Source organism: Thermobia domestica, chromosome 10, assembly GCF_964235325.1.
Source record: "Thermobia domestica chromosome 10, izTheDome1.hap1.1, whole genome shotgun sequence".
In the NCBI taxonomy this organism is placed as follows: domain Eukaryota; kingdom Metazoa; phylum Arthropoda; class Insecta; order Zygentoma; family Lepismatidae; genus Thermobia; species Thermobia domestica.
The window spans coordinates 248,914,831-248,940,820 of NC_137463.1; the positions used below are offsets into that span (position 1 = coordinate 248,914,831).

General features: G+C 36.9%; 1 protein-coding gene across 1 annotated transcript; it reads left to right on the plus strand.

The window, feature by feature from the left end:
* Positions 1-816: 816 nt before the first annotated feature.
* LOC145663157 (uncharacterized) lies at positions 817-19,277 on the plus strand. The gene is made up of 2 exons (XM_081729478.1): positions 817-1,104; positions 17,899-19,277. The coding sequence occupies exon 2, from the start codon at positions 17,926-17,928 to the stop codon at positions 18,610-18,612; it is 687 nt and encodes a 228-aa protein (XP_081585604.1). The 5' UTR covers positions 817-1,104; positions 17,899-17,925; the 3' UTR covers positions 18,613-19,277.
* Positions 19,278-25,990: the final 6,713 nt, after the last annotated feature.

Sequence of the window (25,990 nt, forward strand, 5' to 3'; positions counted from 1 at the left end):
CTCAGTAGGGCCGAACTAAGCCGAGCCGATGGCTCATCCCAACTGAGACGTCTCGAGCTAATCGCTCACCTGAGCTGAGTCGAACTGAGCCGATGGCCTATTCCAACCGAGCCGGCTAGAGCCGATGGCTCACCTGAGTCGGGCCGAACCGAGTCGATGGTTCAGCTCAACCGAGCCGGCTCGAGCCGATGGCCCACCTGAGCCGAGCCAAACCGAGCTCGTGACTCATCGGAAAAGAGCCGGCTTGTGCCGATGGCTCACTTGAATCGAGCCAAACCGAGCCGGTGGCTCATTCCAATCGAGCCGCCTCGAGCCAATGGCTCACCTGAGTCAAGCCGAACCGAGCCGATGGTTCAGCTCAACCGAGCCGAACCGAGCTGGTGGCTCATTGCAACCGAGCCGGCTCGTGCCGATGGCTCACTTGAACCGAGACGGTGGCTCATTCCAATCGAGCCGGCTCGAGCTGTTGGCTCAATTGAATCGTGCCGAGCTGAGCCGGTTCACATCACTATCTGATGTGTAGAGTTCCTGGTTTGATCAGTGTCCATACGAATTTCAGGTGGAAACATTTTACACTTTTTTATTTTTTTATTGTTCTCCGTTTCCTCACACTTCTTATTTTCCTTCGATTCTTTCTATTATCAGTGCGCTAAAAATAAGCGGCCTCACGTAACGCTGTAGCTAACATAAGCTTCAGTGTATTAGTGAGTTTTTAGTTAAAAAACAAAAGTTCAGTCTGAAAGTGAAAATATAGTAAATTTTGTAACTCGCGTACGTCTTTCAAGTTTTCAGTAATTGGCAACACTGCGACGAGAGCATGAGAGTAATTGCATAAGCGGAAGCGCAAGTAATCTTTACGTCTCGTGTTTTGCGTTGTCTTAGGTTGAGTTTGTGTATTGGAGTTATTTGTGCATTAACAAAAGAAGAAACAGATAGCCTATACATCGAACGTGCAATTACGTTCCTAGGAATTTTATACTGTTGAATGTGAAAGTAGTTTCAAGCTGTTAAAATCTGATATTAAGAAATTGCCAGATTGAAGTGGAAGTTGGCAGTCTGTACCTAAAGCGTTAACGCACAGAATTTGCATATTAATTTTCACAGGTAAGCAACTAGCAACATGCATAATAGATTATACATGTTTTTGATTTTATAGTCTATGGCACCAGTGGCGTACGCACAATTTCACAGGTAGTTCAAGAATTCAATTCCATATCCTTTCAAAGACACGCGTGATTTTTATGTAGGCTATGTCATCTTAATATTATGCTATAGTAAATATTTATTTCGTGCAGATTTGCAATACACGTGTCAAAAAAAGAAAAAAAAGTCGGCATTTATTCCGAAGTTGGGCGTCCGCTTTCGCCACGTTTTTTCGCTGTTATCTCCTTTTGCACACTTTCTGCAATTTGTTATTAGGTTCATTAATCCGTGCTTTTCACAAAATTTTAAAAGATTTTCTCGTTATCAACGTATTGCTTCACAAATGTTAAAACTGTTAGTTCATTGCCCTTGTATATACATCGCTATGTTGATAACATAAATGCTCGTTTCTTTCCCACAATGCAACTGTTCGGTTACCTTGCGCCAAGTAGTTCCCTCCGCTCGTCGTATAGTCCCATGTTTATAGCCGCGTATATATATCAAATGAACATATTTTTCGAGACTCTCGTATATTATCAAGCACACAAACGATCAAATTATCCATATCTTTCCTGTAAATTTTAAAAATTTTGCTGGAAACGGACGCCCAGCTTTGGAACTTAACCCAAAAAGTCTTCACTTTCTTGCGTCAAATGATTCCTTAAGATACACTTTTTCTAAAGCATATTTAAATAATTGCGTACAGATTGATAATACTCGTATAATCTGATGTGCTTTAAAATTTGAGCTAATGTTTAGCAGGAGGATTTCAGCAGTTGTTTCTAAAAAGTGTTACAATTTCGGTAATTTCTATTCACATTAGGTTAGGTTACGTTAGGTTAGTTTATGTTAGTGTAGGGGTCCAGCATGATTTCCCCCCCCCAAAAAAATGATAGAATTTTGCTTATGTCTGTTAATATTAGGTTAGTTTAGGTTATTTCAGGTAAGCATAGATTAGTTTAGGTTAGATTAGATTTGGTTACGTTATGTTAGATCGAAGTACTTGCATCATCCATTTCTCCTGTAAATTCTATGTTCTTTTATGTGCTTCTGGACTCCTTCTTCTAAACATAACCCGAAAATTAGTTTATATATTAAAAAAAATTAGGTTAATGCTTTGGTACAGTAGTTGTAGTACATTGGTACGCAGGGGTGTAGCCAGCAGGTTTGTGTAGGGGGGCCCGTCGTTTTTGAGCGGGGGCCAGCTACAATGTACAAAGCCAAAAAAAGAAGAAGAAGAAGAAGAAGTGTTGCTGCTAGTGTTTTTGAGGTCTGAAAGAAGGGAAAATTTTGGTTTTGTTCTGAAAAACTAAAAACTCTATTTTAGCTTATTATTATTATTATTATTATTATTATTATTATTATTATTATTATTATTATTATTATTATTATTATCCAAATTTTATATTCAAGATAGTTTTTATTATGCTTAATCAAGAGCTACTGCCCGGGACCGAGCGCTATACTTTTGTGCATAACTATAAAGGTAACCAAGAAAGTTCTGTCCCTTTTCGTGGAAGTCTGTGTTCAATTGGACCTCACAGCGTAAGTTGAATGCGAGTGGAGATAAGGCGAACGTCAGTTGTTGGTGTGGGTATATCCAACATACTACCTGGTTGTGGCAATTCAGACACACCGTGAACTTGCGTAAAGACAGAGGGAACATGGGACATCCACAGAGCGTCATAAGAGCATGTATGCTGAACGAGTTCAAATGGAGGTCAAACGCCGCTGTAGTGGGACAGACGATATGCCAGGCCTTTGGTGAGGGTGTCGTGACGACGCGGACATTGCAGCGATGGTTTAACAAGTTTAAGGACGATGACGAAACACCCGAAAACACCACGTGCCAGAAGACCAACACATTTACAAAGAGGAACTGGGACTACAATTAAGTGTGTGGAGAAACCATTCGGCAGCACATCCATCAACTTGTGAAGCACTACAAGTTGGGTCAATGGGTCTCATATATTTTGACTCCGGGCCAGAAGGCAACGCGGCAGTCCCTGTGTTTATTTACTGTTTCGGAGCCATTTCTGGACAGGGCGTTGTCATGTAATAAAAAGTGTGTCCTATAGGAAGCTCCACGGCGCCGTCATCATTGGTTAGCATCCCATGAACCGATTTCAAAACAGCCGAAACCAGCACTGTACCAGAATAAGGTCCTTCTGTGTGTTTGGTGCATCGTGCATCGGGAACTGCTACCAGCTGGTCAGAGTATCAATGCAACTGTGTGGGGTCAGCAGTTGAGCTGTGCTCAACAAGAACTCAAAACACTGGAGCTATTACTTTTGAATTGCAAATGCGTCCTCGTTTACGGGGCAACGCTAAGTCCCACGTGCAGAGCCGGATTTCCCAATAGGCCCGGTAGGCCCGGGCCTATGGGCGCAAGCTCCCAGGGGGCGCACGGCCGAAAGAAAAAATAAATAGCCATAATAACATATTTTCGAATTGATTAAAAAATCAGGCTAATAAAGCATTCTTTATTAGAGTTTTTTTATTTATTTGCCCAAATGCTAAATTGAACAAAACCAAAGTTATTCACCAATCTTTTGTTAATACATTAACGGTATTTTGTTAAGCCCAGAACCAAGTAAATTCCTCAAAAAATTTGCAATGATAAAATTGCATCGTGGAGTGGTGTTTAAGCAATTAACATATAGGCCTGATATAATTTTTTAATAAAGGTTTTTAGGAAAGTAACTTTAACCAGACTAGGGGCGGAAAAAATTATTGGGCCTAGGGGCGCCAAAATGCTAAATCCGGCCCTGCCCACGTGGCTAAGATGACTTAGAACACCATTTTCCGCCTTGGATGGGAAACAATATTGCAACCAGTATATTCCCCGGGTATTGCACCGTCCGATTATCACCTGTTCCATTCTTTGAACAATCACCTTAGAGGACGCCAATCCCTAGTAAAAGTCCAAAATGCACCTGACACTTTCTTCGTTTCACGGCCCACGAAGTTCCACCGCGATGGATCCCATGGCCATCCAGAACGTTTTCAGAAGGTCGTCGATGCTGATGGGGATTATTTTTGATCTTCGAGGTTAGGTGACATATCAATGTTCGAAGGGGTGGGTAAAAAAGCAACAAAACTTTTCTTGGTTACCTTTATATTTAAATTTAGTACCTTGTATACAGAACCTATCTACACAAGATTGATTTTCTTTGAAATTTCACTTAATTTCTGTACGGTTTCCTGACAAAAATATTTATTATTCGTGACTAAAAAAACTGAATAGAAATAATTACACTGAAAAGAAATAAAAGAGAGAGCGAATGAAATCCAAATTGAATAAAAACATTGTTAAAACACTTGTTAAAGCATATAAAAATATACTGTACTTACAAATCAGTTTAATACCTTTGTTTTATATCTGTATTTGTAGTACCTTGTTAAAACGTTTGTCTTCAAACTGTCAAATATAAATCAAAGTAAGTTGTGTAATCTGCTGTCACACACACACACACACACACAAAAAGTATCCTATTTTTCGATCGGTATAAGGAAGAGATACTATACTATTTTTCGATCGGTATGAAAAATTATCAGAATTATTAATTGTCAATGAACTTTGTTACTTTTAAATGAATGAAGCGAGATAATTTTACTATGATGTTTTAAAAGCTGGTCATTTGGGGGGGGGGCAGGAAACCATTTGGGGGGGCCCGGCCCCGATGGGCCCCCCCTTGGCTACACCCCTGTTGGTACGTGTAATCCAAATTTTGTACATTGTATGATGCGTGTTATGTAATGCACTGATACGTATGCTTATTGTACGTTATATCATAAAGTTTCCTAGTGTGGGATATTTCCAGCGGTTGCTCATATGCAGCCTATGTATCAGTTAACTTATTTTGAAACTTATTCGGGGACATAGTAGCTCAATGTGATTGCGTGGGATCCCTGGTTTGATTCTGGTGGACAACATGCGTCCGTGGATTTTCTCGGGGTACTCCCGTTTCCTCGCACATTCTCATTCCATTAATTCTTCCGTCATCATTCACTTGCATTAATCGTCTCCCGTAGCCTCACAGGCATATCCCTGGGACGTCAAACTGAAATATTTCATTTCATTTCATTTGAAAGAATTCTTTCGATCGAGCTACCGAAATTGGTCACTTAACTCGTCTTGACGAACAAAGCGATAGGTACCGTACCGGAATTGGTCCACTTCCTGTCACCCTCTTCCCGCACACGGTACTTAGTTTACTTTATGGGGGTGGGGTATATGCAGCTACTGCACACGTGCAACCTACATGTAAATCAACTCATCTTGACTAAAAGCGATTGCTACAGGAATTCGTCACTTCCAGTACAAGGTACCTAACACACTTTTTGGAGATGGGGCATTTGAGCGATTGCACACATGAAACTATGTCAATGAAAAGTCAATCAAAATATTTCAGTTTAATGTGCCACTATTATGCCCTTTAGGCTAAACGGAGACGATTAAAAGGCAAGTGAATGATGATAGATGAATTGGTGGAAGTGGTGGAGTGTGGAAGAAAACGGGAGTACCGGAGGGGAAACCCCACGGACAGTATGTTATCCAACACAAACTTATTTGGGCGGGAATCGAATTTGGGACCTCCCGCACCAGTGTTAAGCGCTCTACCACTGAGCTACTGCGGCCCCACCATAGTGGAAAGACTACCAGGTGAATGCAACACGGTGCTGAATTCTTGTCGCTCTGGTGCATGACGTCATCTAAGTGGCAGATGGACTTGCAAAACATCATTTGGGTATTACGTTTTGTACAAGAATTTTTTGATAGTGCTCTGTACAGTTATTCCAATTCTGTGCCATAGACAAATATAAAGTATTACCTTATATTTGGTTTGTATTCAAATTCATAATCACTATTATTTTCAATATATAATCATATTTATTATTTGGCAGATATCTTTAAAATATAAATATTTCACGTACAAGTACTAATACTAATCTGATTAGCGATAAGCCAAAAACATACTCAAACAAGCAGGGTGGGAAATATTATGATTGTTTTAAAAAAGAATATAATTTTTGTTGATTTTTTGTGATTGAAATTAAATCTTTCTCCTCGTATAATACAAGTCGCGAACTAAAGAAAAAACATTAGAAATTAATATTAAATGTTAATTATGCCATTTAAGTGAGTATTTGGGCTTAATTTTGAATTAATCCCCAATTGTTAACCTATTTCAATCCCAAACTATGTTTTTTAAGAATTAAGGAAAAAGTACAGGAACGTTTATCAACATGAGACTTTTTTTTTTTCACAAAAGTTACTGATATTTGGCATGGACATACTTTTAAAAAATCGGAACTAGCTTGCGGCACGAAATACGTATAAAATACATAAAGTTCGCCTAAAGTTATAAAATCTAAAAATTTTCTAAGTTTCGGTGATGGGATCGGACCCCTCTAAATACTCTCCTGTTATCAGGAAACAACCGAACAGACGCGCATAGAAGAGAAGTTTCATCGTAAATGTCGATGGTGATTTCCCCGTTGGAATAGTTAACGATTTAAAAACCCTATGTTACGAAGAATAGAAAGCAGGATTCTCCCTTTACACCTTTCAAAACGGGATTTTTCCTAATCATTCTCTGCATGACACTCGTTTTCATACAATGCTGTACATACATTTGAGTCTCATTGTATTATGATTATTGTTGAGTTGTTGAGTTGATTTTAGTTTAGCGTCCCTTTCAGCAGCGAGGCTATATGAGACGTGGACCTACTGAATAACGTGGAATCCGAACCACATGAGCTCCCGCCGGGAATCGAACCTGGGTCTCCCACGCCATAGACATGTACGCTAACCACTTAGCCATATGATTATTGTCTTCCATAATCAAAATAACAGAACAGAAATGAGATTTTACTAATTTTTGCTTTAATTTATTTCGGAATTTGATTTAAATCAACGATTTAAAACATCAAGTGATTTAAATCAGACTGATTTAAATTAATCCACCCTGCAAACAAGTGAGTATCGTTTCACAGTGTCAAACTACGGTAGACTTTCAAACTATGCAAATTCAATTTTCAAACTTCAAGTAGAAAATCTATAACTCCTGGTTGCAAAAGAGAGGTAAAATTATCCTGTTTCCCTGATGTTGAGTCCATACTCGAAAGCTATTACTCGCTATCTGTTACTGTTCTTGCGCTATGGAGATTATTGTTAAAACATATCCTGTATATCATTTCCGGTTCCAAAAGGGAAATGTCAGAGATTAAATATATTCTTGCAGTACTGAATCATATTAAAAAAAAAAAAAAAAAAAAAAAAAACTTGTCGCTATCTATTTCCGTTTTTACGCTTTTGGGGTCAGTGTTAAAATCGAAAATAACGATTTCCAGCTCCTTTGGTTTGCTGCAGTGCAAGTCGACACAAAACTTTTTTTTTTTTTTTTTTTTTTTTTTGCACGCTGAATCCATATCCAAAAGCTAATTCTTGCTATCTTTTACCATTTTTGCTTTATGGGAATCAATATTGATACCGGAAGTAATACTAAACTTCAAACACTTCCGGTTTTAGTAGTGGAACTGTTTTAAGATTTGGAATCGATTTAAAAATACCTTACAGTTATCAAATATGGCCGATTTGTTAATGACGAATAACGTTGAAATCGGAACTGGTTGATTGGTACAACTTAATGTCTGAATAAAGGGTTAACGGCTGAGATGGAATTTACTACTTGGACGCTTAATCGATTCTAAATGACATCTTCTTGCTATATTGTCTAAATGACATCTTCGTATCATTTTTGCTTTACGATTGTTAACTTTGAAGTCGGAAATGATTGATTTGTACAACTTTCGGTCTCAATAAAAACTTAACGGGTTAGATGGAACTTATTCTTGGGAATCTGAATTGATTTCAAATGACCGGTTCTTGCTATATCTTATACGGCGATTAACGTTGAAACAGGAAAGTGTTAATTTCTACAACTTCTGGTCTGAATAAACGGTCAACAGAAGAGGTGAAACTTACTCTTGAGACGCTGTATCGATTACAAATGACCGCTTCTTTTTATCCGTTACCGTTTTTGATTTACGGCGATTAACTTTGAAACCGGAAGTAATTATTTTCTACAACTTCCGGTCTGAATAAAAGATTATCGAGTGAAATGCAACTTGTTCTTGGGACGCTGAAACTATTTCAAATGACCGTTTATAGCTCTCTCTTTCCGCTTTTGTTTCACGACGATTAACCGTGAAACCGGAAATGGTTGATTTCTACAACTTCCGGTCTGAATAAAAGGTTAATGGGTGAGATGGAACTTATTCTTGGAACGCTGAATTGATTCCAAATGATCGTTTTTTTACTATGTTTTACCATTTTTGCTTTACGGCGATAAATATTGAAAGCGGAAGTAGTTAACTTCTACAACTTCCGGTCTGAATAAAAGATTATCGAGTGAAATGCAACTTGTTCTTGGGACGCTGAATCGATTCCAAATGGCCGCTTCTTGCTATCTCTTTCCAATTTTGCTTTACAGTGATTAACGTTGAAACCTGAAATGGTTTTCTAACACTTCCGGTCTGAGTAAAGATAAGAAATGATTTATTCTTGGGACGCTGAATCAATTCCAAATCACCGCTTTTTGCTATATTTGACAATTTTTGCTTTACTGTGATTAAGGTTGAAACCGGAAATGATTGATTTCTGCAACTTGCTGTCTAAATAAATGGTTAACGGGTAAGATGGAACTTGTTCGTGCGACGCTAAATCGATTTCAAATGACCAGTTCTAGCTATCGCTTATCGATTTTACCTTACGGCAATTGACGTTGAAATCAGAAATCGGTAATTTCTACAACTTCCTGTCTGAATAAAGGGTTAAGAAAATAGACGAAACCTTTCCTTGTGGCACTGAACAGATTGCAATAACCCTCTTCTCGGTATCTTTTCTACCATTTTTGTTCTATGGAGATCCATGTTGAAACCCTAAGTAATAGTAAATTTCTAGCACTTTAAAGATATTATCTTTCCTAGATTCCAAGCAACTGCTCATCGTTGTTTTCCCTTTCTGTTATATGGCGATCAACTTTGATGCCGCAATTGCTTAACTTCTCCCACTACCATTTTGTATAGACGGTTAATGGTTGAGGTAAAACATATTCTTGGAAGTCTGAATTGATTGCAAAAAACTTCTTTGCTCTGATACTTCTTGATAGGTAGAGATATATAGGCGTTCTGTAGAACTTTCGATACTTATGTATAGCATAGTTTGGAAGTCAACTAAATTCACAGGCTTTGAATGTAAATAAATGTACCTGACCTTATACTTGCTCTCGAAAGGAACAAATCCAACAATAATTAAAGCCTGTGACAAAACATCTTGGCATTTCAGCTAAACGAATAAAACGCAAGCTCTGACGCGACGTTGCCGAGTGCTAAGGGGTGTGGCTATGGCTAAGCAAACATACTACAGCACGATCAGGCGATAGGGGATAGACGTGGATGTGTACAAAATAAACGTGGCAATACCGCTGGCCTCTCATTTGCTAGCAGCATTTAAAGGGAACTTGGAGCGCCACCGTCCAATGCCAAGATGTTTGTCACGCCGTTTAATATTGAAATGTCAGGTAATCGAGAAACAGGCATTCTTGAGAGATAAACAGAAACTACCTAGGTATATAACTATGAAAGTGTTTGATTGACGTCATAGTCGTATATCTGTAACGGTTACGGACCAAGCAGAAAAACATAAGGGAAGTGGAAGAACATATAGTATTAATCCATCCTTTTCTGAAGAGATAAGAAAGGTTACTTTTATTCCTGCGTCTCTTTTACTAAATTCAGCTATCTTGGCCGTCTACTTAGTGTTTCTTCTTTAAAGTTTAAATTATTTTCCTTCTGTTACTTTTGAGCGACGGTGAAAGTATGGTGATTGTGAAGAGAAAATCGAATTCGAAATTTCAACGGCTTTACACATTTCATGATCTCTAGCCAGAAATAGAATGAATCAATGAGCCGTGGGTAAAATAGATCATGTGGGTTAGAGTTTGAGAATGGATCAGTCACCACCCACCGTGAATCATTCAGACACGGGAAGGTCCCACAAGTTGTCGCTTAAATCTGATTGCCACATAGCACATTTGATAGAGTATCATGAGAAATAAAAACGAGCAAAATTTAAGGTGTTATGGACCAAAAGGATAGAAGTTAGCGGAGTTTCAAAATTTGAATATCCAAAAAGTTATATCGTGGAATAATGTACGTTAAAAGTAAATATCTTGAAAACCGTTAAAGAAATCAAAACGAAAGTTGCGTAATATAATGAGAACAAAATGCCCTATCGAAAACCACAAACAATTTTGCCATAGATGAACCAGTGCTGCCAACTCAACATAAAAATATTTTGTTCGAAATAGCACCATATACAAGTATGCACAGATTTAAAATGCACTGTTATCACTAAACATAATAGTGAACTCTAGTGGTACAGTACTGCATACTGTTGGAGCTACGTTTGCTGAAAATGTACAATGAAGAAGTTGATATGTGGCAACAGATGGTAATAAAGAAATCTGGGTCTCATACTATGACTTTAGTTCAAATGCATAATACCGATAGTATAACATAGCAAAATGTCAGCAGTGTCACAAAATAGTGATGCGTTTGGAAAACGAATATGAGTGATGCCATTTTCACGTCCTGTATCAGCTCCGAAGCTATATAGTACGGGACCTATAGTGTAAAGTGGGATCCCAACTACCATGAAAGAGAAAGATAATAATGAAATGTAAGGTGAAAAGTACAACAAAAGCATGTCCGAGGCGGGATTGGAACCCGCGGTCCCTAATATGTCGGTTGTCTAGCCTTCTAGGCCACACGGCTATCTGGGTCGACTAAAAACGAAATGTAGTAGTAATAAAACATAAGCATATGGTTTGCAGGAGAGGAAGTAAGAGAAAATGTCACTTAACACGAAAGACATAAACCAAGAAAATACTGTTCCAAATATTGATAAGATAATCTGGAGAACCAGTTTACAAAATTAGAAAACACGTATTTCTTCCCTCGCATGTATCATTGGTTTTCGCGAGTTGTCTGCTTATTCACGAGAGCTACAGAAGTATAATGCACAACACTTTTTTCTAATGCATTCTTTTATTACCATCTGTCGTCACATATCAGATTTCTCCATTGAACATGTTCAGCACACGTAGCTCCAACAGTGTGCAACACGGTGCCATTACACCTCACTGTTATGTTTAGTGATAATAGAGCATTTTAAATCTTTGTACACTTTTATATGGTGCTATTTCAAACAAAATATTTGTAGGCTGAGTTGGCAAAACTGCTTCATTTATGGCAACACTGTTTGTAGTTTCCGATAGGGCATTTTGTTCTCATTGTATTGTGCAACTTTTGTTTTGATTGCTTTAACGGTTTTCAAGATATTTACTTTAAACTTACGAAATTCCATGATTTTTTTTTTGGATATTCAAATTTTGAAGCTCCGGTGGGAGTTCATGTGGTTCGGATTCCACGTTAATCAGTAGGTCCACGTCTCATATAGCCTCGTGCTAAACAACTCAAATTTTGAAGCTCCGTAATTCCTATCCTTCTGGTCTATAGCACCTTAAATTTTGTTCATTTTCATTTCTCATGGTGCTCTATCAGATGTGCTATATGGCAATCAGATTTTAGCGACAGCTTATGGGACCTTCTCTTGTAAACTACCGACCCTCCATTCATCATGACCCACTGTATTTCGTTTGTGACTGAAAAAAGCCAGATTCTACTAACACAAATGTTAGATCGTGTTACGTGTATAATTTTAAAACAAAGGATCCTGCTTAATTTGTTAGCACAGTGAAATTTCCTTTCATTCGTATCTAAAGTTTAGATTCCTTTCTAAGGAGAGCTGCAACTAATAGAGATGAAAAAGAAATGCGTCGAGTTGGTCAGGGCGTGAACAGAAGGAACAGTGAACTAAAAGTTGAAACATTAAGAATCATGTAACAGTAATTTGTGAAAGATTATTATCTTTTTTTTTTTTTTTTTTTTGACACCGTAGAAGTCAGAGCTCCTTATATCAAGAAGTATTATTTAACCTCTGCAGTGATAATTTGTGTAATGGCACTGTAATTAAATAGAATTCATGTGAATGAAATCTTTCAACATAACGAGCAGATTCGTGTGACGTTAGGCTGATGAGGCCTATGATAAAGGCAAGTGAATAATGATGGAACAGTTGGTGGAATGGCAATGTGGGTGGAAATGGAAGTACGACCGAGAAAACCCACGAAGACTATGTTGTCCACCACAAACTTACTTCGCCGGGATCAAACCAGGGACCTCACGCACCAGAAGTAAACCCTCTTTCACTGCCCCACCGCGAGCCCCTTACATATTAGTTTTTATATACTTAGGTGGTATTTCTAACCCTATGCCTCAATTTATTCCTCCACTCCAACTTCTTAATTTTTCAGTGTTCTATAAAGCTGCATTTTTGAATCTTCGGAAAGATGGCCATCCTAACCACGCTTTACAGTTTTTTAGTGCCCTGTGCTATAGATAAGTAAACTATAATGAACGTTAAGGTAGAACAGAATGAAATAACAAGCTGTTACTTGGTTTATTTATCCATTCGTCTCTTTCAAATATACAGGGTGATCCAATAAAACTTCTCACATTTTGAGGGCTAATAAAACAATAAAAAAGTATTGCAGATAGAAACTTGTTTATTCAAAAATATAAAATGTTCATGATAACCGTTTCTATCTAACTGCAAGTCTTCTTGTAAAAATTTGTCTTACACTGTCGCCAGGAAGGCTAATAACTGCACATTTCCTTGCAGAACGTTTCGGGAACTGCAAAACAAACTGTCTCACAGCATCACATTCTAACGCCTACGAGTACTTTTAGCTGAGCCAGGTGGTTTTGTTTTCAACGCTAAATGCGTTGCTCGGAAATTCTCAACCCAGTTCTGCTTCTGCATCATTGCTACTTTTGAAAGAAAAAAAAAAATGCAGCAGAGTGGTAAGTGGAAGCGACTATCCCCACTCCTCTCACCCCTCCACTGACAATGCTACAAGCGATCAAAAAGTAGGTTTTATTGGCTATTATTGACAACAATTGTATTGTCAATTGTTACGTCATTTGAACACACAACATAACAGAGTAATTTAAATCAGCACAAAGTAATTGCGAACGGTTTTTAATAGCATTTTTATATTTTTGGACAAGTTTCTGTATGGAATACTTTGTTTTCTTAACCTTCAAAATGAGGGACGTTTTTTTGAGTTACTCAGTACAAGTAGTATTATTAAATGCTGTAATATGACTTTAGTACCTGTACTTATTTAGGGCAGACTCACATCTCGAAATCATTGATGTGGTAATATAAAGAATGTAACAGTTTGCAAATCCTAGTTACTGAAACTAAATGTTGGTAAATGTAAAGGATGTTTTTAGATATCCTGTTTCTTACAAAGGCAAATTGTGTGAGAAGAGAGAAACCGATAGTTCCTTGTAGATCATTGCTAGGGCAAATTTGTGGATGTTCAATTCTAACAAAATGTCTTGGAGTATCCCTTGAATATCATGTTTAAACAAGTACTGAGGGTGGAAATTGGAACGCATGTATCCCATTCATTAGACCTTGGATTCACGTTCCGAAAAATGCATCGCATATCGCTTTAAAAAAGTTCAGTATTGCTTAATATTTAGCTAAACAACAAATAAATGCTTCCCTATAGTAAAATTTTCAAGTACCTTATTTGAGTGGGATAAAGCGCGTTTACGTAGTCAGATTTTTCTTCTATTCAGCCAATTTTTTTTTTTTTAATTTTTGCTTTTCTCGGAGCAATTTAAAATTCCATCGCAATTTATAATTTTTGGATCAAAAGATCCAATATATTTTAGGCAAAAATTATCTTTTACGCCATATATCTGGAGAACTACATATAGTGTAGCTAAACCCAAAATATCACGTAAGTATGATGTGCTCATTCCGTAAAAAAAAAAATAATAAAAATAAAAAAAATAAAATAAAATAAATAAATAAATAAAAAATAAAGCTTTAGGGCGGGTCAAAAATTTTGTGACCCCTTATCCAAAAATGCATTAAAAGGTCCAATATATTTCAATCAAAAATCATCTTGTAGGCCCCATATCTAGAGGATTACATATAGTGTAGCCAAACCCAAACTATCACTTAACTCAGTATGATGTGCTTATTCCGTAAAAAAAGAAATGCATAAACTCAATTTGGGACCGGTCAAAAATTTTGATCCAATTTTTGGATCATTCCTAAAATTCTTGTTGTATAGTACCTTCGGCAGCTATGGAAATGGAAATGATTTATTTTACTTTTTCACATGAGACATGAAATAGTAAAGTAAACAATTTTGTATATAATAAACACGTATAGATAGTCAAAAGCAAAATACATAGAAGAAAAAGAATGCTTTCTTTTTTTAGTACTAAATTTGTCAGTCTACAGTTTGCCTAAGATGATATCTCGTTTTGAATATGTTCGCATGGAGCTTTTTATTAAGTAATGTTGAAGCTGAATCCTGCCAAGAAACAGGAAATTGGAATTACTTAGTCCACGAAGTGAGCTTACATTTTTTAAATGATGAACATATAATAACTTAATTTCACATAAGCGAGCCAAAATTTGCCCAGTTCAATTTCTTTTTTCATTTTTTAAAGCTATTTTTTAGAAAGCTGCTTTTCTTTCGCCATATCAGTGAAAAATAAAGAGGATTTTACAAAAACATATTTCTGGTTCAATGCTATAAAATATGTATGCAGATGTGTCATTTATGAATTCCTTACCCAAGACTTTGCAATAACAGGACGACAGAAAGGGAAATTTCCTGTCTTCTCACTAATCTAATTTCCGGAAAGTAAGATAAAAAGCTTGCATTTCGAAGGCAGATTTAGGCGCATTATTTTCATATGCTAAAGTTGTCGAAGTGCACGTGCACTCTTTGTCGTAAATTCTATGGAGTCTAAGTGATTAAGCATGTGCCTCTCGACCATCTTCCAAAAATCTAATTTTTTCATGAATGTTCATCCTATATCAGGGTACTTCAAAACCACAATTATTATTATTTTTTTTTCAACATCCCATGGCGACGCAACGGCTGCCGCTATTCTGCGTTTTTTCGATTTTAGGCGTTTACGTTATTTTGAATATCTCAGCATGCATTTGTCCTAACAAATTGAAAATTGCTGGACGTCTCCAACTCGTGTAGAGTTAAAACTTTGATCTCTTAACATTTTTGCCTAAAACCACTTGAAGGGGGTGAAATCAGGGTCTGCAGTAGCAACATTTTTGGACATTGAAAACATGTTTGGGAAGAGTAAACAATTTACGTAGAGGTCTGAATTTGTGAGTGCATGTAGTCCGGGGACATAAATTAACACACAAACATTTACAGACCTGTAGCTGTTCCCAAAGATCTGAAAAAAAATCGTAAAGTTGGGGAATTATGTCAATTTAGCATATTTCATTGTCCAATATCTGCAATGGGTCTGGATAGAAAAATCTGAAAATTTGGGAATAGTTAGTCCTTTAGTATACCATAACACAACAAAGCGCGTTTTGCGCTTTTGAGCAGAAGGGGGTGAAAGTATTAAGTAATGACGTCATACTCTAGGAGGTATTTTGTTCATAAAATCTACTGGAAATTTGTGAAGAAAAATAAAGTAGGATGAATGGTTAGTCCAGTTAAGGCTCTCAAGCTCGTTTTTTTTCGTCTAGTTGTAACAGTCTTATCAGACCCACAGCTGCACTGGTGAAGAATGCCGCTATCAGCAGAAGGCGAGGAAAGTCAAAATGCACCCTTGACAAAAAACAAACAAACAAACAAAAAAAGTCTGTAAGTATTCTTTGCTCCTGCTGCTTGCTATATTAATGATATTCAATCATGTTTATTATTGTTTTAACTGTCAACTCATGCAGGAGACTGTTGTCCTGTTGTCCTTTCGTTTAATCTATATTCCGCCGTCAGTGTTTACAGGAGTAAGTGTTCACTGACTTCAGATTTTTTTTACGCAGGCCTATTGGAGATGTTGGACAATGAAATATGCTAAATTGGTATAATTCTCCGAATTTACGTTTTTTTTTCAGGCCTTTGGCAGCAACTACAGGTCTGCAAATTTTTGTGTATTAACTTATGACCCCAGACGACATGCACACACATATTCAAAACTCTAGATCAGTTGTTTCCTCTTTCCAAACATGTTTTCAATGTCCAAAAATGTTGTTACTCTAGGCCAGCGTTTCCCAACCGGTGTGCCGCAAATGGACCGCTGGTGTGCCGCGAGGAAATCGAAACAAAATTATTAATTCTATAGCAACCAAATTGCAAGAAATAGGAAAAATATATATTTGTATTTCACATTACTATAATCATCTACAATGGAAAAAAAATACTGTAATTGTAATATATTATTGTGCATACATTACTGTGTAGCAGGTAGTATTTCGAAAACAGAATTTTATTTACCGCAGCCTCTTACTATGCCGCAGCCTCTTTAACTATGAACACTGGTACACAGCATAGCAATTAGGTATTTAATCTACCTACTTACCATTAAGAACTCAAATCAGTCACGCAATTACTTGCAAAATACTATAAACATGATAAAGGTGGCACTCAAATGTATTGTTATCTACAGATTTAAAAAAGAAAATAATTTACTTCAGTAATTTATACTTTCAAAAATTATTTGGTGGTTCAGATTTTGAACTTCAGCGGTCCGGACGTGGATCTAAACTATTTCCTAAACGTCTTAAAATATTTACAGACTTAAGTGCCGTTACAGTAAAAGCAAAGAAATAAGTGTCTTCTAGTGGGGGCTGTGCATTAAAAAAATATCCTTTGAAATTTATTTTGTATCATTATTTTTAAAAGTATACGTGCAAAACCTAAAATAAGTTTGACACAATAATACCTCAGTAAACCATCGGTTTAGTGGATCTAAAATCAAAATAACTTCCAGGTTTAACGGATAGAATTCGTCTAATATAGGGGAAAGAGTAACCGTTGAGGGAAATACTTGGACCATATTTTTGCAGCGACACGTCCACAAATGCAATTGTGTGTGTTAGTACTTCGTACATAGAACAGTTTGCCATTTTCACACTTCTAATACGCAGCTGTAAGGTGATTTTTGTTACTAACATGGTATGTACAGTTTTATTATAAAACGTAAACACCTCTCTCTCTTTGAAAATCCCTGTATTCTTATGTACATTTGAAATCAATCCAAAGAAATATGTATTTTCTTTGACGTATTAAGATCTGTATTTAGTGCTAAAACACTTAAGTTTTTATGTATAGTTGCCAGTCAATATGGTCTTTTAAAGCAAAATGAGTAGCCAAGGTTTTCTGAAGAATACTGTACATTAGACATTTTACATTATAAGTACAATGCAAATGTAGTCTTCTAGTAATATTGTTCGTAATGCGATTTGCGATTTAACTAATTTCCTATTTAATGGATACTTTCCCCCTAATTAGTCCGTCATATAGTGGGTTTACTGTACTTGAACATCCTCCACATTAGTGTTACCTGGACAGTAAATAATTTCATCATAATAATTGGAGACAGTACACCACTGTTTAAACAACATCACGCAACTTTGTTGCTTGAGGGGATTCCTTATTTCCTGTCTTCTCGAATGCAGAGTTTGAATACTTAATAGAGTTTAAAACATATGTATATAATGTTTGAAGGAAATGGTATAGTTAAAGATTCTGATAGTGTTCTGTTCTGTTTCAGGTCTATTTCTATTGAAGAGTTCCAAAGATGAATACTTTTTTAGTTTTCGCTTTCGTTCTGTTGGTGGCAACCATCGGAACATGTGATATAATTAGTGATGCAGGAAAAGGCATATATGGCGCAAAGAAGGCTGGTCGGTATCAACTTATGACAGGGGACGACTTAAGTACATCTACAAAATTTGGACTTAAAGACACTGCTACAGGTGAGTGGGCATTTCGCATTGACGCTCCGCACAGAAATGTTCCTTATCCACATGTTAATATTAACAAGAAGCTATCTGGAATGCGGGATCCGCATTTGCGTCTTCCGAAAGGATCAGTTGCTGTAGCATCATCCGCAACGACAGCATTAAAGCAGGTGGCTAACGCAGCATATATCGTATCAGTGGCAGCTGATGCTGTCAAAGGTGTTGGAGCAGTGCTTGATGACCTCGATGGAATGGCTAACGGAAGAAAATCTTTTCCAAAAGAAACCATTGTTGTTGCATCTGAAGTAGCAGGTGGATATGGTGGTGCTTGCGTTGGGTCTTCAATCGGAGCCACAATTGGTGGAACTGTTGGGACAGTATTTGGATTTGTGTTCGGCGGCGTTTTAGCTGTTCCAGGACAAGCACTTGGCAGCTCCATTGGTGCCGTAATTGGAGGTGCTTTAGGTGCTGGAACAGGCAGTCAGGTAGCGAGAGTTGTTAGCGAGACTATCGTTAAAAGTTAGTCTGAATTTTGTGTTAATGCACATATCAGATCTAGTTATAACTTCATTCGGACTAATTACTTGATGTTTGATAGACATGAACATCTCGTTTTAATATGTACTTTTTATTTGTATGTATTCACACTTTTCAGCTTTGATCGAGAGTAAAATTTTCTGTAGGCATCTTTGCGACTAGCTTTTAAAATAACATGTTTAACCACACGTTTTCGATTATTCTTCTGCTTTATAATTTTTAAGAATAGCTGTATTGAGAATAGAAAATGTGCTCTTAGTAGTGCGTGAGTTCTGGTTACATTCTAGTTGTGTGTGCTTAATGATGTATCTGTTTTGTTTACATATTATCTTTTTACACACATCTAGGTATTTTGTAATATTGAAGGTCTGTTCAGACACGCATACGATAATGCTTACTACTTACCGATGAGTTGTAAAACATGATAGTAAATAATTTGATGTTTTAAATGATATTTGTAATAAACATTTCTGTATGTACCAATAAAGTATGGGCATTAATATTTTCTTTCTGTATCAGGAGACACATGCACAAATACTTGCACAGATGTGTTTTTCAAAATAGGTATGATTTATAACTATTTTGTGCTTGAACAAAAACTTTGATTAAAACATCCAATGAAATAATAAAAAGAGATATACACAACGTTGTATATTTTCAGTATGTCTTATTTCCAGCTTCAAAAACCTTTCTTCAAATCTATTGAAAGTGCGATAAACATTACGATACAATGAACTTCATCCACGGTCTTTCTTTCACTCGCTTTTCTCTGCCACGATACACTACTGCACGATGTAAAATCTTCAATTACAAATAATAAAGAAGAACACGACAAACAAACAAACAAACAAAAAAACAATTGACCCATTTCTTTTTGTGAAAAAGTAAACCAAGAAACTTATGAGTAGTGTTGTAAAGGCCTGGAGAAAAACGGAAATTTTGGGTATAAAAAACTTTTTTTTTACCGTTTTTTCCCGAGTTGGAAATAAACGGAAAAATAGGAAAACATTGAAATTTTCGATATTTTATTACACCATGCTTTTAAAATGAAAAGTATTTTATATTTACTAGTTTACAGTTAAGATCACTGAATAGTTAGTTATGTTTCTTGTATTAGAATAGGGAAATTTTGTGGCAACAAATATATGTGCACCATTCCTTTAAAGTTAGCACCGTGATAGAATGGAGTTATGGCTACAAAAATACTAAAATATAATCCTAGTTTGATTAATTAATATAGACGTATTTAAATTATCGTAAGTAATCTTATAAATTTACCGTTTTATGCCAGGGAGTTTTAAAATAACAGGGCCAGAATCATTTAAGTTAATACCAGTATCTTAAAATTAAATAGATATTTTATGGAGATACGTATCTTGCGTGTGTTGTGTACAATTTCTGTAAATTTTAAACCCATTAGAAAAAAAACCTTTGTTCGGAAATATTGGCAAACTCGGAAAATATAATTTAAAAACTATTTCTTCGACTGATGCTATTCTTATTTGCTGTAACTTGTCTGCAGCATATATACAACGTACCTGTATTTCGCTAGCAGGAAAAATACTTAAAGCAACAGCTTTTAATTTTACTTTTTAGTTTTCTGATTTCTGATAAAAGCCCCTGTTTATTATTTGTATATTTTTCGAACAACTTAAAAAGATAGACACACATACATCGCACAAGTGCGTAAATTTGAGCAGCGACAAATATATCAAAGAATTTAACATGAGAAACTTCCGTTCGTTATGATTAAAGACTAGCAGAATACCCATTCTTCGCACGGGAAAAATACGTTTATTTTAGGTATAAAGGGCACCAAAACTGTCACCAATGAACTTAAGGACACCAAAAACTATGAATTCGACACTGGTATCAGTCACTTTCAGTTACTTTTACATATCACCCTTCCCCTTTAGGAGTACTTATATGGACTGAATTTTGATTTAAACGGCATCGGAAGTGTTACTGTTCATTTCAGCAAGCCCAAAAACTATGGATTTGACACTGATATCAGTCATTTTCGATCATATTTGTATATCTCCCGCCCCCAAGTTGCGGGGATGAATTTGGATTTAAACAGCATCGGAAATGTCAGTGCTCATCTCAGCGACCCCGAAAACTATGGATTTGTCACTAATATCGGCCATTTTCAGTCATTTTTTATATATTTCTTTCTACCCAAGTTGCGGACCGGAATTTGGATTTAAACGGCATCGGAAGTGTTACTGTTCATCACAGCAATTCCAAAAACTATGGATTCGACAATAATATCGATCATTTTCGATCATGCCTATATATATCTCCCCTCTACCCCGCCCCCACGTCAGGTACTGAATTTGGATTTAAACAGCATTAGAAGTGTCACTGTTCATCTCAGGGATCCCGAAAACTATGGATTCGACCCTAATATAAGTCATTTTCGATAATTTGTTATATATCACCCCCTTCCCACTCCCTAAAATTTTGGCGTTGAATTTGGATTTAAACTGCATCGAAAATGTCACTGTTCATCTCAGCGGCCCTGAAAACTACGGATTGACACTAATATCGATTACTTTGCATCATTTTTATATATCTTGCCCCTCCTCCAATTTGCGGGGATACATTTTGATTTAAACGGCATTGAAAGTGTCACTGTTCAACTCAGCGACCCTAAAACTATGGATTCGACACTGATATCCGCTATTTTAATCATATATATATATATATATATATATATATATATATATATATATATATATATATATATATATATATATATATATACTTCCCCCTCCCCTAATTTGCGGGCCTGAATTTTTATTTTAACAGCATCGGAAGTGTTACTGTTCATCTCAGGAATCCCGAAAAGTATGGATTTGACATTAATATTTGTCATTTTTGATCATTTTATATATCTCCTTCCCCTTCCCCCAAGCAGCAGTTCTGAATTTGAGTTTAAGCTCTTCGGAAATGTCACTGTTCATCTCAGCAACCCCGGAAAATATGGGCTCGACACTAAGATCGGTAATTTTCAATATATATCCACACTTCTTTCCTCCAATTTGCGCCTTCAGAGTGGAATGGTAAAATCCATCTGTGGCCTGAACCTAATATATCTTGAATTTTTTTATCGAGATCAGTCTGGTGGTTCAAGAGTTGTTAAGTTACAAATATAGTCACTTTCATTTTTTTTATATATTGATAATTGATTTATTTACATACAATTTTTTTTACATAAACTTTATATTAAACTCTGTATTTGAAATTAAATAATAGTAATTATATGTCTTAGTGCATGAGGATTAGTGAAATTTGCCTACTGGTCTTTCTTTTAAGATATAATTTGGTTAAAATTAACAAAATTTCACCACATCAAAGAGCACATTAAAAACTCCGTTTTATTCAAGAGCTCTATTTGTTATAACAGAAACGCTTCATGATAGTAGATGTATATGCAACTGTAAAAGTTCTGTAATTAATGCACAACCGGGAGTAAACGACTAAAAGGCACATAAAGGAAATGAGTGCAGACTATTAACTTTTAGGAGCCGTGGTGGCTCAATGGTAGAGTGTTTGCCTCTGGTGCATAGGATCCCGGGTTCAAACCGTGCTGCCGCCAAGTGAACTTTGTGGTGGACAAACACCGTGAGCATGGGTTCTCGGGATTCTCCTGTTTCCTCCCACTTTCTTCATTCCACCATTTCATTCATTCCTCATCACCACCGTCTCCTTTAGCCTAGCCGGCATAACTGTGGGACGTAAAATTCAAAGATTTCATTTCATTTTTTAATTAATTTTCAAGAATAATTACAACAGTTTTATTTTCGAATGCTTGTTTTTTTAAAAAAAATTCACAATATTGAAATTTCTCAACTTATATTTTTCTGGCGTTCGGAAAAAAAAGTTCCATTACTAGTAAAACTAACCTAATAGAAAGATTTGTGTTATTTTCCAGTCTTTCCGGAAAGAAACCGGAAAAATACGGTTTTTTACCTGGAGGTTCAAAATTTTCGGAAATTTACGGCACTACTTACGAGTACAGAAAATTACTGTTTATTAAGTCGCAATTTTATGTGTAAATCTCATAGCAGAGACGTACTCAGGAATTTATTTCGGGGGTGTCGAGATGTTTTCGGAGGGTGTCTAAATTCAATATCAGGAGAAATTGTATTAAAATCCCCCAAAAATTAGACTTAATTTATCAATGGTTAGGATTTTGGGGGTTCCTGATCGACCCAGAGATTGCATTGTCAACGAAAACTTAACCCAGGACCCACTGACCTAACACCCACCATGACCCACAATGACGCACTATCCACACCAATCATCGTGACCCACAATGACCCACATGCCCAGTGGCCCTTCTACCTATTAAATCATGATTTTCCCATTTCTTTCAATGCCGCAGAAAGGACATGTTGAAACTACTAATGGTAAGGGTCCCTTTCTTGAAGGGAAAAGAACCCCTATGAATTATTGATTTAGCCCATTTTCGTTGGAAGCTGTGATCAACTCAGGAATAAGGGAGAATCCCTGTTCTAACTTACACTGACATTATGAAAATTAATTTAACTACAAAGTAACCTACACCTACCGCCATGTAAAAAAATACATATGCTACATACACAAACAGAAACTATGTTAGGACAGGCCTATCGTAACCTAAAAGGAAGTTGTAAGGATAACGAGAGTTATCAAGTGAAACACTAATCTTCAAACTGTATAAAAGATCACTTAAAGAATAACCAGAAACTCGATGCACTTCACTTTGAAGAAACCTGTCTACAGCTACTTATTAATATAAAACATGGCGTCTGTCAAGCTGACTTCTATATTTCACCAATTTTCTGACAGTTTGAGACGAAATTTCACTGAATTGGGACTCTCAGGAGCTTCCTCACTATTTATTCCTTAATTAAAACTAATTTTGTCTGGATTTTACTGCTTTTCTATCCCAAATCCATAATTTTCTAGAACGGAAACAGATGTCTTACTCGAAGCTCGTCCCAAGTAGAGAATGACAAGAATCGCGCCTTAATACAGGGTGCGGCACGTAAAACCGGCCCGTAAAGTAAACACATAAAATGAAATGTAATGTATTGAATATAATTACTTACAAGACATAAATGAAATGTAATGTAGTGAATATGACTACTCACCTTCACAGCAGGTGCTGAAAGTGTCCTCCGCCCACTTCAACACACTTGTGAGCACGATTGAGGAGATTCATATATACCCTTGTCAGTTCTTGTGTTGTAATGCTATTGGTGACATCCTGGATCCTGGTCTTGAGTTCTTCAATTGTGTGTGGATTTGTTTAGTATACTCTTCCCTTTAACGGTCCCCATAAGTAAAAGTCACACGTGGACAAGTCTGGTGACCGAGGAGGCCACAAGCCTTTGCTGATTGTCCTCTTTGGTGTAAACATCTCATGCACAAGGGACAATGATGCAGCTGATGTGTGGCACGTTGCACCGTGCTGCTGAAAGTAACATGACTGACGCTCTTCTTCGGTCAAGTGTGTATAAAACTCCTCCAGGATTCCCATATACACGTCACTGTTCACTGTCGTCTCAAAGAATATGGGCCCAATAACGCGTGTGGCGGAAATGGCACACCAAATACCAATCTTCTCATCATGCAAGGGTACCTGGTGGATTGCGTGTGGATTTTCTGTCGACCAATACCGGTTGTTTTGGGAATTTACGTACCCAGACAGGTGGAACCACGCCTCGTCACTCATGATGAGCATTAGTGGATCCAAGAAACCACTGGCAACATTGCTCAACAGCCATGAACAGAAATGCACCCTCTTCTGCAGGTCAGGCTCCTTCAGTTCTTGCACAACACTTATCCGGTACGGTTTTAACTTCAGTCCCCTTAAAACACGTCTGCAACTTCTCTCACTCGCATGAACCTGTTGACTCAATCTCCTGGTTGACTTTCGAGGACTTCTTGTCATTATCTCCTCCACCTGCATCTTTAATTCAGGTGTGCAGACAGATGGTCGTCTGTTCCTGGGAGCATTTTGAACCGATCCTGTACGCCGCCATTTTTCAATCAATTCCTGAATGGTGCTTTTTGCTGGCACAGAACGTCCTTGAAATTTCTCCCGAAACAAATTCTTTGTTTTTACAAAAGATCCAGTGAGAATGAACCCTTCAACAATGGCAACACGCTCGGGTATCGAATACGGTATTATCACACACTGACACTCACCCGGCTTAACACAACGAGGCCTTTTTCTCAACTGGTTTCGACAAGTTTCATTGGCTGCGGCTGCACGTGACTGCTGCAGGTCACGTAAGTCGACCCGACCTCGACACGCCATCTCTTGGTAGGAAGGTAGATTATTTAAGTGTTGCCAAAAACACAATATACCAAAATATTACGACGGGCCGGTTTTACGTGCCGCACCCTGTACTAGCGTCGGAAATAGTTCCAATCAGAATAAAGAGTTTTGGCGGCGGAAAATATAAAGCGAATAGAAAATAGTAAAAACTGGATGAAACCGGATTTTGAGAGGATATGGGCATCTCAGAGGGACGAAGAGGGACTAAATTATTCTGCCAAATATCAGATTGATGGATAATTTCAAGAATGTCTGCCCAATTGCTGGCCTATGTTTTCGTATAGCATTAAAGTGTATAGTTTCAATACTCATCCAATTTGAAATGTCCATATACAGGATTTACAATAAAATAATGTATAAATAAAGATATTATTCCCCAAAATATAATTCCTACTGGGTTACTCAAAGCTTCGACATTAATTTTGGTTTTAATAATGAACAAATGAATATACTACATGGTCCGAAGAATATATATTGAAAAATCTACAGTATACAGTACGTTCAAAAAATATTGGGCCTCGCGAAACAAAAGTTTCATTACCCCGACTGTAATGGTACATTGCAACATATCTGGCGAGTACCCAGAATTTTTTGTTGGTAAGGGTCCTAGGTTCTAGGCAGTCCAATACATCTATGTAGTATGAAATCTGTGCTATTCTGCATCCGTAAAGACGGTAAGTAATTGTTTATTACTTCCACTTATATTTATCAGAAGAAAATGACACAACTAGATTTTTTTATAGGAAAGAGTACAGATGAAGTGTAAAATCAAATCTTGAGGGTACACCACTTATTCCTCTGTTAAACAAATATAGTTGTGTTAAGAAAGTATACCAATGTTAATCGAATTTTCTTTTTTTTGGGGGGGGGTCCGAATCCGGCGCCTCTGGTAGATATGGTGCTGCAGACAGTTAGTATTCCCGCTAATCCGAAATCCCATTGTACATTTGTATAACACACCCGGCAAACACATTACTACTAGACTAGCACCTCCTACAACTCGCCAACAATTGAAAATGACCATACTGCAC